General features: G+C 39.3%; 1 protein-coding gene across 1 annotated transcript; it reads left to right on the top strand.

The window, feature by feature from the left end:
- Positions 1 to 6,067: 6,067 nt before the first annotated feature.
- On the top strand, positions 6,068 to 18,506 carry lrit3b (leucine-rich repeat, immunoglobulin-like and transmembrane domains 3b). The gene is made up of 8 exons (XM_042500833.1): positions 6,068 to 6,194; positions 8,453 to 8,791; positions 10,198 to 10,258; positions 11,611 to 11,985; positions 13,336 to 13,421; positions 14,298 to 14,591; positions 15,209 to 15,268; positions 17,851 to 18,506. The coding sequence occupies exons 1-8, from the start codon at positions 6,068 to 6,070 to the stop codon at positions 18,315 to 18,317; spliced, it is 1,809 nt and encodes a 602-aa protein (XP_042356767.1). The 3' UTR covers positions 18,318 to 18,506.
- Positions 18,507 to 19,264: the final 758 nt, after the last annotated feature.

Below are 19,264 nucleotides of genomic sequence, written 5' to 3'. Positions count from 1 at the left end.
AACGATGCCAGTGAATGGAAATGGTTAACAGAAAAAGTAGCATTTGTGGGTGACTGACAGAGGACAGGGCTGGTCTTCTCTACTTTGCATTTCAGTCTCAGTTGCTAATTTAACCATTTGAAACCTGGATCAACACTGGTTTTCTTGTACTGCCTTCAGATGACTTCCATGACCTATTTTACCCTTTAAAACTCGAGCAAACTGGTATGATTTCTTTCAAAACACAGGAGAAAAGGCAGGCCGCAACTTTACAAAAAATATCTTGCATATTGCAAGAAATTAGTTAAAGGTGACAAACAAATGCCCCGAAAATTAGTAAAAAAAACTACATATATACATATATTTTTAGGTAATTTTCTCGTTATTGTTTACAAATATCTTACTATTTTTTTTGGGCCATGTTTTGTTAAGTTGCTCATTGCCTTCTCCCCATGTTTCAGAGAGAAATCAAACCAATTTGCTTGGGTTACAAATGGTTAACAACTAACAAATACAGCCTGAGAAGGCTTTCATAAGATATATAAATCTCAGGACTTGGGAGTATGATTACAGTCAGATATGATAATTAAAAAGAGGCATCCCGTGTTATGCTCCCATAGTTGCAGACAACAGTGTAACTCTGATGTTAAGCAGACTTCAAATTCACAACATTTCACAAAACAACCAAAATCCACAAACAAGATCTGCTCTGATATGATAATAAGGTTATTCTATCAGTCGCTCTACACATAAACAAACTGTGATGCCAGCTACTCGGCTGAACACTGCAGTGGAGACTTCTTCAGCAGCAGTGACTACGTCTCCATGCACACTAATATTCTATTATGATTAGGACAATATTCTGACTTTGTTACAGGACATGTAAACTGCATAATCTGTTTGGATATTCTCAATTAGCAATTACGCCTCTCAGCCGGGGCTTTTACTGCAATTTGTGACAGGCGGCCTCTTGTCTGTTTATGGTCAGCTCTGTGCGTTGTCATGGATATGTTGTACAGAAACCAGCTCACTAATATTTTGAAGGCTGTGGTAGAGATGCATGCCCAGAAGAAATACCCACATTTCCGTTTGGAAGAAGAAACACCTGCTGAAGACATTTTTTAAAGACTTAGATATCAGCAGGTTTTTAGAAATGTGCATATCACAACACTTAACTTTTAAAGATAGTAGCTGAAAGAATAAAGAGGGAGGCTGCATTCACACCGTCTAACAAGTCAGGTTAAAAAAGATTGACAAAATCCTGTTTTGATGCACAGAAGCAAACTGACAAGCAGGGCGCGTTTTTCTAAGTATACATGGCTGCATGTAAACATAGTCAGTGTTAAGGTATAGTATAAAGTGTAAGGTATAGTGTAAATGGCCATGTGGGGAGTAACACTGCAGCTCTGCAACAGCAGCAGACACACTGGAAGAAAAGTTTTGTCTCTTCGCAAGACCTCCTCTGTCTCTGCTGAACACATTAAGTTTCATTGAGAGCTAGCAGACCTTCCCATGAATGTGAGAAATCCTTCACATTCCTGTCAGAGAGGGTTTCCACCTCCATGTACTAGACATGCGCTTATGTGCAATTTCAGGACTGATAGCAATAGCTGATAATCATCTGTTTGATACACAGAGGGAGGAGGTTAACCGAGCACAGGCACCAAGAAACCGAGAGCAGAGGAGGGAAAGCTCAAGAGTGACTAAAGCTGAAGTGTACCAGGGTGTTTAGTAGGGCTGCCACTTGAAAGTTGGAGATTTGAATCATCAGTCGGAGACTCTTCAATCGCCTAAGATTGCTTCAGGTTGAGCAGTGTTTTTTTAGTTTGTTTGTGTTGTGTTTGCTTGTCAGTCTGCTGTGCAGTGTGTTTTGGAGACATCTTGGTCCCCAGATTTTGCTACAAAGTGAGCGCTCTTGACTTTCACACTACTCTTTGGCACAAGCAGTCGTGGTCATGCAGGCAGCAGCACAGGGGGAGAGAGAGGCCGCACCGCGAGTGGTGAATTAACAGCTCACAGTCACTTAATAAAAAATAGTCTCTTCATTTTTGTTTGATATCTGTTGTGATATTTGCAATCCGTCATTAGCGCTGTTAGCTTGTTTACTATATAACATGAGTGTCACTTTCAATGTCCTGCTGAACTCATTCAAACTTAAAAACTTTATGGAAAAAAACCCCTCAAAACAAATCATGGAACACTGGTATTGTACTGCCAAATCATACAGTACTAGTATTTAGAAATTCTGATAGTGTGTTTTTCAAAAACATCATATATACATGTGCTCCTCTTTCTGTTAAACTCATTGTATGTAGTGCACAGCATGCATCACCAGAGCTCAGTCTCCAGTCTCTACTGGTGGAACAGGCAGCAGAGCTGAAAGACATGTGACACCTAGTGGTGGAGGGAGAAGTTACAGGACTGTAAACAGCTGGCTGCCAGCAGGCGGAGAGACGGTGGGGAATAACAGCATGTTTTGTTACATCGAACTTGGTGAATTAAGGATTTTCAGCCGAAGCTGATGATTGTTGGAACAGTGGACTTACTAACTAAATTACTACAAAGATTAACCAAGGCGGTTCTGTTTTGTTTCTGTCGAGTTTGAATGAATTGTGGCTGATGATGAGTTAATGAGGAAATTAAGCCTCGCCAGTCTTCAGTGACTGAGAGAAAGTTAAATTTAAAGCATTTAGGTGTGAGAATATGACTTTCTGTAAATTTTGTGTGTCTCTATTGAGTATTTATTAGTATGAAAAGCTGAAATTAAGAGTGACACTCGCTGTCTGAGGGATTTCGCGCAGCACACTTAAACCGTAATATACCATATACCCAGATAAAATTTCAGGAAGGTATGAAATATTACATACCACTCAAGCCTATTAGAGAGGAAGGACCACTTACTTATTTAGAAACAATCCCAGACAACATCTCACAGGTGCATCCCTCTTCACAGCTACTACAAAACATCTATCCATTACTCAATGTAATTACCAGCTTAAATTCCATCACTGGAAAACAAAAATGTTCTCATAATCAGCCATTAATATGTTGTGCATCCCCAGAATCATCTCAAAGTAAACATTTTACAGTTAAAAGGTTTCAGAAGAACATAACGTGTACTGTCAGCTTTACATTCTGTTTAGTTATGATAGATTATTGGAGATACATCACAGCTGCACTTGCACACCACATTCACATATTGTATGCCAGCAAAGCTCTCCAAACTTTTTGAGTTCTGTTTCCTGAGTGCTGGGACTCCTGGCCTTAGAACAGAAATAAAAGACTTCCCACAATGCCGTGCTATTCCTTTAAATCAGCCATTCCATACCATTACATCAAGATAAGAGCAGAGGCAGTGGGACGAAAGCGTTCCTGTTACTGAGAGGAAAAGCTCCACATTGATAATCCTGTAGAATGACCGAACAAACCATCTTTAGAGACGTGCTGAGCCCTCGTCACTACAGCGCAGCCCTCTCCACAGCCCCCCCCCCAGATCCACTGCAGACTCCAGTCCAAACAACCATCAGCATGAAATGAGTCCCGTGTACGGAAGCAATAAACAAAGAAAAAACAGCAGGCTCCGCTCTGGCCGTCCGCTCTCATTACTTCTGGATGTAGATGATGATGATGCACAGAGTTCCCACCAGGCCCAGCGCCTGGATCCCCAGGAACCAGAGCAGCAGCCAGAAGAACACGATCACCACCGGCTCCACTATCTTGTCCCCAAAGTACATCTGGCTGAAGCCCATCCCCCGCAGACACTTGTTGAGCATCCCAAACAGAGTCCCCATCCGCTCGCAGTCGTCCAGCTGGGGCTGTCTGGTGGTGGGGTCGTCCACATGGGGCCATCTGCTGCTTGGGTCACTGGGAGGGCCAGGTCGGGGTCGGCTGCCTTCAGCCTGTGGAGAAGTTCAGGACAGGTCATAAATACACATGAACACATCCTAAGCTATCATTTAGTCATTAAGTCCCCATTGGTGATGAACAGAGCTGCTCCTGAACTCTTATTTGGCACTTTTGCTTGAAAAATTACTTAAACAAAAGAACTTTTCTCACATCTATCAGATGAGACAGGTGCGTTAGGGAGGGACGGATCGACCAAAAAGCTGCAAAAGGACTCCCACACACTGTCAAACTTGCAATATCACTTTATTTTTTAACGTTTTGGTACTAGACCTTCATCAGGCAAACATTTGTTTCAGACGAGAAAGCAATCTTAAATAGAGGAGTGGCTGTGAGTAAACAACTCAGTCACATTCCCCACGAGCAAAAAACAAACAATTGTCTATTTTGACACATTTTTTAGGTCACAGAAAACATATAAAGTACAACATATATACAAAAAGAGCACAACATATATTCAAATAAAGGCTTACAGACACCATTTTTTTTTACCGAAAACTTACTAAAACAATTAAATGATAAAAAAATGTTTCAATTGATTTTACTTTATGTCAAATAGACTAATTGTTGCATTTGTAAAAATGTTCATTTTTGTCCATAAATCTAGAACCCCTGTCACTGTGCAGTCTGATTTTTGGTCTGCTGGCTCTGGTTCAGTCGTCTCACGCTGTGTTTAAATTGAGGGTTTGAGGTTTCTTTGAGCTCTGGTCACAGTGATAAACCTTTCCATCAGCACTCTGACGGTTGTTATTGTGTGTACCTTGGACACCCACAATCAGTCAAAATGAATCTGCCCTGTTGTTTGGTTTGTGTACAAACTGGCATCGGTACAAAAAAACCTCAAGTGGACTGCATGTTTCTATTGTTCCAAAAAGTTCAACTCTCTAGCTGATTTGATTGTGTCGATTTCTCTCAGTTTAATTCCATTCATATTGTATTTCTAATTCAGGCTGATCAACTTAATAGTTCTGAGCCAGGACCTCCAGTATCTGGATCAAGTAGCTCGTGACAGAGAGCCACAGCTGCTGGGCCAATGAGTCAGACAGACACATAATCAACATTTAGGTAAGGATCAGACTCCATGGCAGAAAACTCAGACCAGAGCTAAAAATAAAACTGATCAGGACATCCTTAGTTAACCCTTTGAAAATTGGCTTGATTTCTATCAAAACCATGAGAAGAAGGCAATAAGCAGTATAAGATATAAGTCAAAAATGAACAAGAAATTAGTAAAAGAGTAAAAGAAAATTACCTAAAAATGAATAAAAAACAGGAGTTTAAAAAAAGCTTAAATAAAAAGGAAATGACCTGAAATGAGATTAAAATACTTATATAACATGATTTTAAATATGCAATCAAACTAATTATAAATAGCTTTTCCAAAGCATTTTCCTTTTTTCCCCTAGCTTAAAAAAATATATAAATCCACTTATTTTTTGCAGTTTGTCAGACATTTCTCACCAAGGTCCTCATTGCCTTTTTTTCCCATGTTTTTGAACCAATTTGCTCAAGGTTTAAAGATTTTAATAATCATGAAAGGCATATGAAAGCAGCAAGAGAAAAGTCATGTAGCTGCAGGTTTCAAAGGGTTAAGTAGTTAGTTAAATACACACTCAAACCACTCCACTGTGTCAAACGCTGTCAACTTATGCTGTGTTGTCAAAATGAGTTCTAATCCACTGATATCATTAGTTTTCATACAGTTATCATGATCTCTCATGAACCAAAGCTTTGGGAAAACCAGAGGGTTACTCAGTTCTCTGCAGTGATTCTTACATGAAAACAGCACAAGTCCAACAACAGTAATTACGGTCTCTTCCGTATTAGAGCAATATCTCCCTCGACAGTTCCAGAATGCATTGTAAAAAAGCACTGTGGCCATTTCCTCAATCTGTGCACTGACTGGAAGTGATATCACTGTGCTCCAAATTTAGATGTGCCAGTTCACAAGCATGGATCACATACACATTGTTAATGATTAATTATCTTATCTGACACCTCTGTGAAATGTCACAAGTATGGATGCAGCTAAAAACTGTATGTTCTTTTGTTTTCATGACACTAAATCCAATCTTTCTTAATGTGGACGGGCTCGCTGATGACAATTCAATCTGTGCTATCACAGCCCCTTCTGCATATAGTGTTACCTAATCTCATAGCAGCCTGAAATCCCATTCACTGCATAATGATTGACTTCCTGGCTGAACTGGCGAGTGTTCTGAGACACACCCCATCATGTTTACAAAGGTTCACACCACAGCCCACCTGCCTGCTCTCTGAACTGCTCACATACCATAAAGACATCGCCACAGGCAGGAAAACTAATCACCTGCTAGAAAACAGAACACCACGGGCTACACCCAGGTTTGAAAACTAAAAATGTACACACACAGTTCAAAGTCATAAACTGAAACCTTCATTCCAGGAAAGTGTTACAACTGAGAATTACAAGAAACGCTTCAATGACACTGATATAAAAAATAGATTGTATTTGTCAGCTTGAGGGAGTAGCAAGCTACCGCTTTCGGTATTAATCAGTGTTTCTAAAGCCAAAGGAAGGTTAGATGTAAGATGCTGTTAACTGCCATTTCGCATTCAATTTAAGACCAATGTTACAATGAACTTTATAAGCTTAAAATTTAAGAAATAAAACATAAACCAACATACTTAGGGTTGGAGAAACTTTGGCCCTAATGTTTATTGCGACATAAAATATGACGTTTTTGTCTTATGGCAGAGACAAGGGTAGAACAGAAATGGTAAATACCTGACGTTGTCGAGTTTTCCATTTTGTGTGTCTAACTTTGCAACACTGCCTTGATTCACATCGTGCCAAGTTTGAAAACTTTTTTTGCATAAAAGACAATGAACCTTACATGCATTGCCCTGTGTGGGTTTTAGCCATGTAGTGAAATCTCTGTCACCCACAGTACAGTGACAGCTTTTTTTTTAAATTTTTTTTAAAATTATTGTCACACTTAACACTGCAGTTTTAGAAAAAAAGTTAAAAACTAAAATAAATTACCATGTCTTCGCTTTTTTAAGACTGTGGGAAGATTGATTTAAGACATTTCAATACCATGTAAGACCTTGATTTTAGATTAATGAATCCTTTGCCTTTTAAGACTTGATAAGGATCCACAGGAACCTTGCATAATGTAAGGCTCTAAATTCAAACCACTACAACTAATGTAAGGGTTATACAATTATGAACTAAGGAACTATACAAACACAATAACTATCTGATCATTATCCAATAATTCCACCAGAACAGTCAGATATCTTATTTTTTTGCATTTTGTCATACCTTCAAGAATATTATTACTGCAAAAATTCCCTGAAATATTCTGATATTATTTAAGAGCCATATCCCCCACCCCTTAACTTTGTTAAAATATTGTCATAAAATGTGCTACCTTTCCACTTTGTTAAACTGACAAATAATTGCTGAACTGATAACACCAGGTCCTGTCACATGATGTTCATTCTTAATTGTACATACATTTAGAAAAGCATTTGATTGGACACTTTAAAACTGCTCAAATTGGCTCAGTTTCTTTCAAAACAAAAAAAGAAGGCAATGGTGCAAAAAATAGCAACGAATTTGTAAGAAGTTGAAAGAATCTGAATTTAGCAAAAAAAAAAAAAAGAAAAGAAATAATAATATAATATACCCTCAATCTAATTTTTTTCTAAAAATAAAAGTAATAAATCTAAATAATAATGATACAAATATTTTTTGTCATCTAATTTTAAACATATCGTTATGATAATTAAATACACTGATAAACATTCATACATTAAAAAAGTTTTCTTGATATTTTTCCATACTCATTCAATACTCATCAAGTTTTAGGTTATTTTCTTGTCACCCTTTAATACACACACACACACACACACACACACACACACATATACACATATATATATATGTGTGTGTATGTATATATATATATATATATATATATATATATATATATATATATATATATATATATATATATATATATATATATATATCAATTTGCTGGTTGCTTTTCAAATGTTCAAATAGTCGCAGTCGAAATAGTCGAAAGGTGTCTGAGCGCGGTGCAAGAAAACTGATGTCCATTCAGGTTTTAAAGGATTACAATTGCCGCGCTGCCTCACCAACACATGACAACAACATACATAAATATACACCTCATAGTAGTACAGTAGCTTAGAACTTCAAGAACCATATCCCGAATGAAACACTGAATCGTGTTCATTCCTAATATATGCAAGTCATGTTCTGACAGGAATGTCTTACTTGCCTCTGAAAGAAAACATTGAAAAGTCAGATTTTTGTATGGGGTTTGGCTCACGCGCTGTTGTTACCGGGGCTTGTTCCGTGGGATAACTGCGAACTGTTCAAACTGAGGGGACAGGAAGTTGAAGTGACACTAACGAGCTGTTTCTCTACCACAGGAACCCATAAAGCTCAGCTCAGACACAGGACAACTACACGAGTCCTGGCCATGACTGTCCCGTGTCGGGGCCACTCGGCTAGCATGATATCTAATAAACGGCTACAGCTAGCTCGGTACAGTACTTGGCTCACCCGGTGTCTCTGCTGGTGTGTCGCGGTGTGTCTCGCTCCGTGGACGTGTTGAGGTGTTTGCAATCTCCTCTGGTGCTCTGACGGCGGCTCCTCAAACTCACGTCGACGGAAAACATACTGGTCGTGTGCCGGTTGCGTTACAGTGGACATTTTACAGCTGGTCCACTAACTGTAACTTTCACGAATCAAAACATGCGCGTGGAGTGCTGGTAGATCAGCCCGTGTCCGCCCTGAGACGTGCCGCGCGCTCCCGAGACATCCGCGAGAGCTCAACATCATCCAATGCGGAGTCGCAGCGGCAGCACGCGCCACCTACAGGCGAGGATGGTAAGGAACTGTACTTTATTTATCAGAGGGAGTAGAGGGTGGCTGAGGGGTGACTTCTTTTCTTTGTTTTTTTTTTTTTAATCCCTTACGGACCATTTTGCGTATTTTACGGGATTTTAATCCTTTTTGATTTGGTATGGCACAACTTTTGGCAAGATTTTGTATTTTTGTTTAAAAAATATTATATTTTAGTATTATTTTCTACTTTCATTGAATTGATTTTTAACCAAAATCAGTCCTAATCATACCAAATATTCATTACTTTTCTGAATTTTAACCCTTTAAATGCCATTTTTTTTACATGATGCCACTGTGTTTTTAGATAAAAAAAAAAAAACATAAAAATGCATTATTTTCAATATGCTTATTTAACATCATTATCATTATTATTATTATTATTATCACAATCTGGGATATGTGAACTTTGATTAATTATGAAAGTACACCTAGTAGAAATAGCTTTTGTCCATATGCCAAATATAGTAAAAATGACAAATCCAAGTCAAACGCCCAGAATAACACCTAGAAATAATTAAATGCATGTTTTTATGCTTTGATTGCTGTTAGATCAAAAAATGCAATTTGAATTGGTTCAACTGCGCATTTTTTGCACAGTGATACAAATATGTGTAATATTAATGCAGGTCCTAAGGGCTAAACATCATCATGACCCTCTCAAGAACTACATATATTTTTCCTTGAGCCTCCCTGAGTGACTGGTGTAAATTGTATGACAATCCCTCAACCATACATAACCAAATCTCAGTTCCAATGTTCAAAATTTTTAGCTCTAATTATTGTAAGTATATATTTAAGATTATGTTGCTTTTTGCTCTTTTATTTTTTGCTCTTTGTTTAACAGGTAATTTTCCGTCCATGTACATGAGGATCGTTTTCGTAATGTTATCATATGAACGTGGATTTTTTTTTTAGACGTAAAAGAAAGACTTTTCCATTTTTAGTAGGGCTGTTTAGGGCCGCCTAAACGTAGCCTTGACATGTTGTTAAACAACACAGAGTGACAGTAGTTAACAGAGCCATTTCAAATTTATGTCCTCATGTCTCGGATTGTTCTGTGATGTATCATGCTCAGTATGAAATACTCCACAGGTTCAGGTGGTGGGATATATATATATAATGGTCCTTAAGGTCCCAAAGGCCTGGTCTTGCCCTGATGTTGTGATTTGTGATTGTGACAGTGAGGCGTGGGATTACATGCCGCTTGTAAGCAGTGTAATCCCAGCTAATCTGGGATTCAGTTTCACTCTGCACTGTGGACACAACCTGAGACTGGAGGGGGACTGGGAATATGGAGATACAAAGTGGCCGTGTGAGTGTGTTGTTTGTCTGATGAAGGATGTATCTGCTGCTGCTCATTCACATCCTGCATTCCTGTGTGTCGGCAGTGCTGTCCTGTCCAGCTTTGTGTGCCTGCTCCTATGGGAACAGTGGAATAGCAGAGCTCAGGTGCAGTCCGGCGCTTTTCATTCTTATCTCTGTGTGTGCAGGTTATGTGTTTGTGCTGGAACACAGCTCATTATGACATGTTATATTTGAGTAGGAAAGGAAACAAAGTGCCAAGGCAACAGATGTTATATTTGATGATTTTAATCATATGACGAAATTTGATTCAAAGTACTTTATCAATTATTGGTATCTGATATCCTTCCACAGTCCAAAGACAGGCAGGATAATTTGTAGGTGATGGTGTAATGTAACTAAGTACATTTATTCAAGTACAGTAAAGTGCAACTTGGCTGTACTTGTACTTTACTTAAGCCTTTCCATTTTTTGCTACTTTATACTTATACTATACTCTACCCAGGCAAATATTCTACATTTTATTCACCTGCATATATGACAGCTTTATCTTTGAGCTATTTAGCAGATTTTCATAATTAGTGCGCATTTTAAACCAACTAAATTATGATATAAGTATTCCAGATTAAGCAACCAAGCAACATATAAAGTTGCTCAAATAGTAACTTTACCAGCTGCAACAATAAAGTGATGAGCACATGAATGCATCAATCATTATAACCCAGCAATATAATATACAGTATATATTTCTAAAGTGGGCTATTCTGCATAATTAGAGGTTTCACTTTTGGTACATAAGGTATACTATATTGATGCTAATAATTTTATACTTTCACTAGAGTAAAAGTTTTAATACAGGACTCATACTTGACAGAGTATTTCTTCACTGAAGCACTGATATTTCTACTGAAGTAGAAGATCAGAGAACTTCTTCCATCTCTGCCTGTAGGTGTGGATGGTTGTCTATCTTCATGAATCAGTCCTGTGATAGTCTGGCAACCTGTCCAGGGTGTACCCTGCCTCTCGCCCAATGTCAGCTGCGATTGGCTCCAGCCAGCCGCAGCCCTGTAGAGGATAAGCAGTAACCAATAATGGATGGATGGATAATAGTGGATAACATACAGAGGGTTGCATTAATCTTGATGCAACCAAATTTCGCACAGGCTAACAAAACAGCATTTTATTCTGACATGATACATGTGTTGGACAGTGAAAAATGTTATACATAGCATTATATATTGTTGATTTTGGATGAAATGTCATCCAAACACAGGAGACAAAGCAAAATATTCCATAAATGACTATACCACATTGATGTTATAAAAGACCAGAAATATTGTACAGTGCACATTTGCAGTGACCATATATATGTATGTGTATGTATATATATATATATATATATATATATATATATATATATATATATATAATCAGCAATGATATGTCTCAGTGTATCTGTCCAAACTTGAGTCTTCACAGGTTTGTGTGTATCATGGCAGGTTGGTGCAGTGCAGTGACCCTGGAATCACAGCCGTTCCCATTAATGTCCCAGCTGACACAGTCAAACTGCGTCTCGAGAAGACCTTGATCTCCAGGGTGCCCCGGGCAGCCTTCTACAACCTGTCAGAGCTGCGTTTTTTGTGGCTGACCTACAACTCCATCACATCCATCCACCCAAGCAGCTTTGTTAACCTGAAGGCGCTGCGAGAGCTGCGTCTGGATGGAAACTTCCTGACATCCTTCCCCTGGGAGGGGCTGCGGGACATGCCCCGCCTCCAGACTCTCGGCCTTCACAACAACCGTCTGTCCGTTCTTCCTGCCCACGCTTCGCTCTTTCTTCCCAACATCACCTATCTCGACCTGTCCAGCAACAGGTGTGTTCAAATCAAAGACTTTGACACCGTGATGTCACCCATTGGTTTGTGGACTCTTGTTTTAAAGCCTCAAATTCGGCATTTTTGCTGTGCTTATGCTGGATTAACCGTGATAATGCCAAGGCTAATTTTCACCAGCAGAAAACATATTGGCCTAAATTAATTATAAAACATGGGAAGGTCAAGAAGCTACAAAAGAAGGAATGACCCAAAAAAATAGGAAGACATTAGAAAAAGGTACAAGAAAATTACCTGCGCAATGGTATATAAAATAAAGAAAGGAAATTACATGGAAATAGTGCTTCAAAATTCTAACAATCCTCTTACTTAATTTTAAATATGTAATTATGATAACCATAAATACAGTTTTCCCTGGCTTTTTTCTTTTTTCCCCTAGACATTTTCCCATAGCTTTTAAAAAATAATAATTTTCTAAATCTGATAATTTCTGGCAGTTTGTGGAACAATTCTTACCCTTTTGATTATTGCATTTCCCCCATGTTTTTTTTAAAGACATTGCACAAATTTGCCCAGGTTTCAAAGGTGTAAATACTCATGAAAGGCATTTGAAAGCAAGATAAGTGATGTCACTCTAGGTTTCTAAAGGTTCAGCCATTAAAACAAAAAGGACAAACTGGGAAAACTGAATATCCTTAGAGGGGTCTCCAAGTACAACCCAATGCTGAGCAAGACATTTTTTAGCGAACAAAACATTACAGTTACCTTTCACAAACTGAAAACACAGTAAAATAGCAATAGCTTCAGGCCTATAGGCCTATTCTGTGAATCTGAGGTTATGCCGTAATTTTATTACCTAATCAACATGTTGGCAGCAGCTTCTTTGTGGACAGCATCCACCATTCATTCAAAGCACCTACATCCTTGTACCTTTAAGTCTTAACATAAACATTTTGTAACAATTTGCGATGTAAAAAAACTAACTCACAAAGTAAAAAGATACACACACTACAAAAACAAGGTGAATTATATAAAATTTCACCCCCTGCACAGTTGTCATGAACAGGGAAATTAGCTACAGAGACCAAAGCTTTTGTTGTACCAGGCTGTAAACATGTTTATTTCTGCTTTTAATTTGGACATTTTAACAAAAGGTTCTATGGGGGTTGAATTGCTCTTGAAGCCAGCCTCAAGTGGCCATTAGAGGAACTGCAGTTTTGGCATTTCCTGTTGGCTTCATTTTTCAGTCCTGAAGATTAACGCTTGGTCCAGATACCATAGCACCACTTACACTAACCCACTGATGTAGAGTACTGAGAGTACTGCACTGACAGTAGTCAGTAGCATACAACAGATATATTCAGCTTGACTCCTCTCCTTTCCTTTTCTCAGGCTGACTATTTTACCCGTTGAGCTGCTAGACCTTTGGTTTCCTCTCGCTGGACAAGAAGGAGGACAGGTCCAAAGAAGGATTTTGGGTACAGTATGTTTTGGAGAAGTGGAGGCATAATTTATTCTAATGCTGTCTAATGCAGCGATTTACATTGGCAAAGACATGAGATAAATATCTTTCAGGCAGAAGGAGTTTCACTCCCATGGGCCAAGTATACATCCATGATCTTGAAGAGTTGCAAGTTAACTAGTTTACATATCTATAGGCGGGTTTCCATCATAGATTTGCGCAAAACTTAAATGATATTTCGAAATGTCAATGAAACACAGTTGCAAGATAACTGTATTTCCATTGAATGATGTTCTGCAACTTCTCCTCTGGTGATAACATTCCAAGAAGCATGGTGATAGATGTTCAAAACATCAGCATCTTTTATTTCTACTGCAGCCACCACACTAGCTGACATTATTTCCAATCCAAGACCACGTAGGCGTGTTATGGAGCCATAATGGAAAGGCGAGCCCCTTATACATGGGAGCGACCATGTATGAGGGATTTATGGGAGGTGATAGTCCACAATTTCACAGAGGAATTGTGGATTCAAAACTTCTGGACGATCTACTTAACTTTTGAAGAGTTATGTGATGCAGTAACAGCTCTTGTAGCTCTTGCTGTATCATGAGGGAGCCAGTTCCCGCTGACAAGCATATAGCCAGCATCATGTGAGCTAGAAAAACCAAAAATGTGTTTCCATTACAGTTTTGAAAAAAATATGGCTTTTATGAATCACCTGAAATACCACCTCATTTTAGTTGTGCAGTTTGAGGGTTAATGGAAACCTGCCTTATGTGTTATGTTTGACATCCTGAATAACAACACAGTCTCTAAAACACCATCCAATTCATGAGACAAATCAAACACGAGAATTATGTAAATAAGTCAAATTATCCTGACTATCCAGGTCTCCATGACAACCCCTGGTTGTGTGACTGCCAGATCTCCATGGTGATGTCCCTGTCCATGTCCCTGGGGAGTCCTGTGGTTCTCATGGACCAGCTGCTGATGTGCCGCAGGTCTCTGGGTCAGTCAGGGATGATAGTGACGCAGGCAGAGCTGTCCCGCTGCATGAGGCCCTCAGTCCAGCCTGCAGCCACCAGAGTCATCTCTCCACTGGGCAGCAATGTCATCCTCCGCTGTGACGCCACCGGCTACCCAACCCCAACTCTGACCTGGATCAAAACCGCTGCCTACACTGGTGAGCAGCCCAGGGTCCCTCTCAGGTGATAAAGTGATAGTACTAAGGGGCCATTTATACGGCAATTATTCTTGCATGAAACGTTAAACTTTTGTTGCAGTTTGGCCTTTCATCTACACAACAGAGCTTTAGGGGCCTGAAAACGCAAACTTTTGAAACCAGGTTCCAGGGTGTAATCTTTTGGAAATGCTACCCCTGTGAACTGGCAATGCATGGATCCTGTGAGAATGGTGACGTCACAGCGGCACTTCATGCAGGCACGTGGTGTTCCTCTATGGTGTGTCAGTACAAACTTACACTTTTTTTTTTTCAGATCTGTGTCATCATATGTGTTATTTTTTTAAAAATGCAAAGGAAAGACTTTTCCATTTTTAGTGGAGCCATTCTCATCTAAGGAGTCGATCACATAGAGATGCGTCACTAGAGAAGCATTGCCCTATGGTACAGCACGCCTGTCGGTTGCTCCTCTCTTGTTGCTATGCATGAGAGTTAAAATATTTTCAACTTTTCCACTGAAGGTGCGGAGTCACACTCCTTGTCAATGTCTTGGTGTGATTGCCCCTTAAATGTGGCCTAAGATCTGAGCATCAGTCATGCTGTGATTCTGTTCTGTGCAGGTTGTTGCCAACAAGACATCTTTGAGAACTCTGACCAGCTGCCCAGGAATTTGGAGAGTTGTAAGTCGAGCTATCATTTCATTTTTGTATCATACAGGGTTCACATTCATGTTCCCCTACTACTAGAATTTTCCTATATTTCCTTTTCCGTTATGTTTGCACGCATGACCGAGCAGCTGTAAAGGTTTCCTCACACAGCAAGGAGTTTATGGCCATAATCATGTTTGGAATATAAATTCAAATTAGGGGGCGTCGGTGGCTGAGTGGATAAAGCAGGTGCCTCATGAATGAAGGCAGTGTCTTTGCCACAGCGTCCTCAGGTTCAACTTCCGCTTGAGGCCCTTTGCTGCATGTCGCCCCCTCTCTCTCTCTCTCCCCTCCTTTCACTCTATTGATCTGTCTTACCTAATAAAGGCTAAAAAGCCAAGAAATGATCTTAATAAATCCAAACCAGGACTTGTCACGGTCTTGCTTTAGGTCCAGAGGCCGTTAGACCTTGGTGTTTGTCTGCCCTGCCCCTGATTAGTTTCACCTGTGCCTCACTACTCCTGCAGTCCTCTCACCTGCGCTGCCTTTCATTAGTAGTTGCAATTTAAATGAAACACGCCTTCTCTCATTCATTATCAGCCCGACTATCACGGACTGACCACCAGCTGCAGGACTACTGCTGTACTGCCTTTACAAACCATTAGGAATACATATCAATAAATAAATACCTGCATACTCCTTTCTGTGAGCTGAGGGCGTCTTCTGCTGATAAATGTAATAAACAGACAGTCACTGTGCTGCACCTGTTTCTCATTTTATAATATCTGTTTTTGATATGATGATTATCATAATAATAATGTTGGGAATACCGAAATCACACAAGCTGAACAGGACAGCAGTACATGTAAACATTAACTGCAATCAGTTATATGGCAATTTTTAACAAGCAGCTATCTGCTAACAGATGAGTAAATCTGTACACATGTAAGCCCATACAGACCGAGGAGATACATCAGAACAAAGTGAAACTGAAAAGCATGTCACATGTATTTAGCTTTATTGATTTACCAGTTTTACTCATCTTCTCCTTCCTCTGTGGTGGAATCAGAGTTTTACTCATTACTGCCACCTAACCATGGACACATTTTCTTACATCACATGCAGAACTGCAACGCATTGTACGAGACCTCTGAATTGACCTGCGATGTTCACTCCATCTCTTAGCTCTGAGGGTCGATCTCAAGTTCAATTCAGTTTTTCAGGCAATTGGAATGGTCTTTATAATAATCTTATGATGGTGGAGGTGATTTCCCAAGGGCAAGTGCTGAGGGAAAGTCAATGAGGGCAGGTAGTACGACTACATGGAATGCACTTTCCCTTATGGTTTTGTTTCTGTCACACCTGTCCTGCATCAGCCTTGTTAGTCTTCTCTGCTCCTTAGCTCCCTGCCCGTTCTTTTTTATGCTGAGTTTTTTTCACTTAGTACGTTAACATGATGTTAGAGAAAGTTGAATTATTGTGTTAGTCCAACTAAAACTGGACTTACAAAATACATTTAAACATGTAAGTCTGACTGACATTGTACTAAGTTGAATTTCTTGAAGTCAAACTAACACACCAAGATAATGTGGTTCGGGAAAGATTTATTCTTTTATGTAAACGCCTCAGTCGGACCTAAACTGGCCTAGGCGTTCTTCGCATGCTCAACAGTCCCCATGTTGGTCTTTGACCTAGAAGTTAAGCAGCATGAATTCAAAAAAATCTGAAAGGGGGCATATCCCCATCTACCGTAGTTGAGTCAATAATACTTAATAATACTTATACTACTACTACTACTACTACTACTACTACTTATACTAACCCTAACCCTCAATAAATAAACTCTCCCCTGGTGCTTGTATACTGGGGCAAGGACATCAGTCCAGTTAAATGGTATAATTGAAATATAACTGTGAACTTTAACATAGTGACTGATGGTGGTTTAGGTATATTTGGGTGATTCAGTGCTAAGCATCAGAGACATTGGCTACAGCTACATGCATACTAGTAATCCCCTTTTATTCAGAATATGACAATATTCTGAATTTGATATGGGTCATATAAACAGCATATTCCATGCTGGTATTATTATTATTATTATTATTATTATTATTATTATTATTATTATTATTATTATTATTACATTACAACAGTGCCAACAGTTTGCAAAGCTGTGGGAATGAGATGCTTTCAGAAGAAAAGCCCACATTTCTGGTCAAAGGGAGAAACACAGCTGGTTTTCAACTTCATGAAAAACTTCAACAAATCAAATCAACAGGTTTCATTTATTTTCATTATTCATGTATATATATGGTATTGTCAGAAGAGCAGAAGAGCCATGTGTTATCCAATCTGCAAATCTGAATTTGTGGTGATTTCTTCTTAAAACATTTTTTTTTACACTTTTTAATTTATTTTTACACATTTATGTCTTCATTCCAAGTATGATATTTTCTTTAAACCTAATTCATAAGGACCTAATGTCTTTGGGAGTACCAGTTGGATCCATTTGGATCTGGTGTCAAAAGCAAAACTCGAAGCCATACTTAAATGGAAAAAAAATATATAGGTATAATGTGCTGAGAGCTAAAATTGTACAACTTTTCATTGTCCAGTTATGCAGGAATCTCCCCGAGTCGGGGTTCGCTGGTCCATAATCAGCCTGAATGGATTATCGTACAAGGATGCTGGTGAATATCGCTGCCAGGCACGCAACATGGCAGGAATATCTGAAGCCCCGATCAAACTGAAGGTGGTGGGAGTCACCAGACTATCCCGTCTTCCAAAAAAGAAGTCCCAGCAGACTCCACCCAAATCATCGTCAAAATACAGGAAGCCAAACCAGACTGCAGCTCCTACTAACACCTCCTCAGTGAAGGAGAATCAGATACTCCAAAACATTACACCACCTTCCATTAACAAGACCCAGATGGCTCCTAATCCTTTGCCCAAAGTTATCTCCATAGACAAGTACATTAAAAGGCGCAAAGTGAACTTAACTGATGCAAAGACATCCATCCAGTTCACACCTGAGCCTCTGGACAACACTACAACTGCTCTGTTGTCAGAAACAGTTGTATAAGATACGCTGCAGTTGGTCTGGGTCAGTTACTCGATTGACCTAAACAAGAGGATGGAGATAAAGCTTAATTGTTTGCTTACCTGTAGTTTTAGTGTTTCAAGCTTTTGGGGCTCATTCTGAACTGCAAAATAATGCACAATTTGATGATGTTGTTGAAATGTAACTTGTTTGTAAAAATAAAATGTGTGACACAGGATGTCTATGACGCCTCTAATTTTGTAAACGTATGTTTTGACACCTGGAGTTTGGGTTGACACCAGAGGTAATACAGCCCCCATATGTTTGGAACATTTTGTTAAGGTTTCAGTCATTTATTTTGGTTATCCTTTCAGTTTATAGCAGGTTGCAAAAACTGCGTCTTTATTTCTCATATAATATTTTGCAAATAAACACATGCTGCTCTGTCAAGGCAATCCGCCAATATAGTTATTGAGATATTTCACCTTGTCCACAAATATCACCTTCATGGTGGTGCTTGAGAAAAAGCAAGTGAAGCATAAAATCAGCATGCTTTTAAAAGCAGCATCCTCTGGGGACCCAAGTCAAGGTTTACCCATGTGGGATAAGATGTCCATGTTGGGCCTATTTTCATCTGATACCCAGGTAGCTATAGCATTAGACATGTGGGGCCTGATGTCTCCAATCTTCTTCATGTGTCAGAGTCTTTGCACACAGTACAAAACCTGCCCTTATATAGTGTTTAGGGGGCATTACCTGTGCTAACAGGTGACTTATTATCAAGTGGGATTCATCATTGAGCACACCTGGTCAGAGCAGATTTGGATGGTTAAGAAAGTTTGGTGCATCTGGAGTTGTCTTCTCCTATGTTTTCTTTTAACAAAAAATAAGAGAAATTAAAGCTGCAAGCAGTGATGACGGGCTCTTGCACCCCCACACGTAAGGGTTCCTTACAGAACTCCATCTGACGCAGTCGGTTATCTTTGTGA

Source organism: Plectropomus leopardus, chromosome 14 (genome assembly GCF_008729295.1).
Source record: "Plectropomus leopardus isolate mb chromosome 14, YSFRI_Pleo_2.0, whole genome shotgun sequence".
NCBI lineage: Eukaryota > Metazoa > Chordata > Actinopteri > Perciformes > Serranidae > Plectropomus > Plectropomus leopardus.
The sequence above is the reverse complement of the archived record's forward strand: the minus strand, read 5'-3'. Positions and strand labels throughout refer to the sequence as shown.

Bases quoted from the DNA above. Each gene is read 5' to 3' on its own strand.
- lrit3b (XM_042500833.1), top strand. From the start codon at position 6,068: ATGATTGACTTCCTGGCTGAACTGGCGAGTGTTCTGAGACACACCCCA. The intron at 10,259-11,610 runs GTGCAGTCCGGC...GTATCATGGCAG, and splicing joins AGTGGAATAGCAGAGCTCAG to GTTGGTGCAGTGCAGTGACC. The intron at 14,592-15,208 runs GTGAGCAGCCCA...TGTTCTGTGCAG, and splicing joins CAAAACCGCTGCCTACACTG to GTTGTTGCCAACAAGACATC.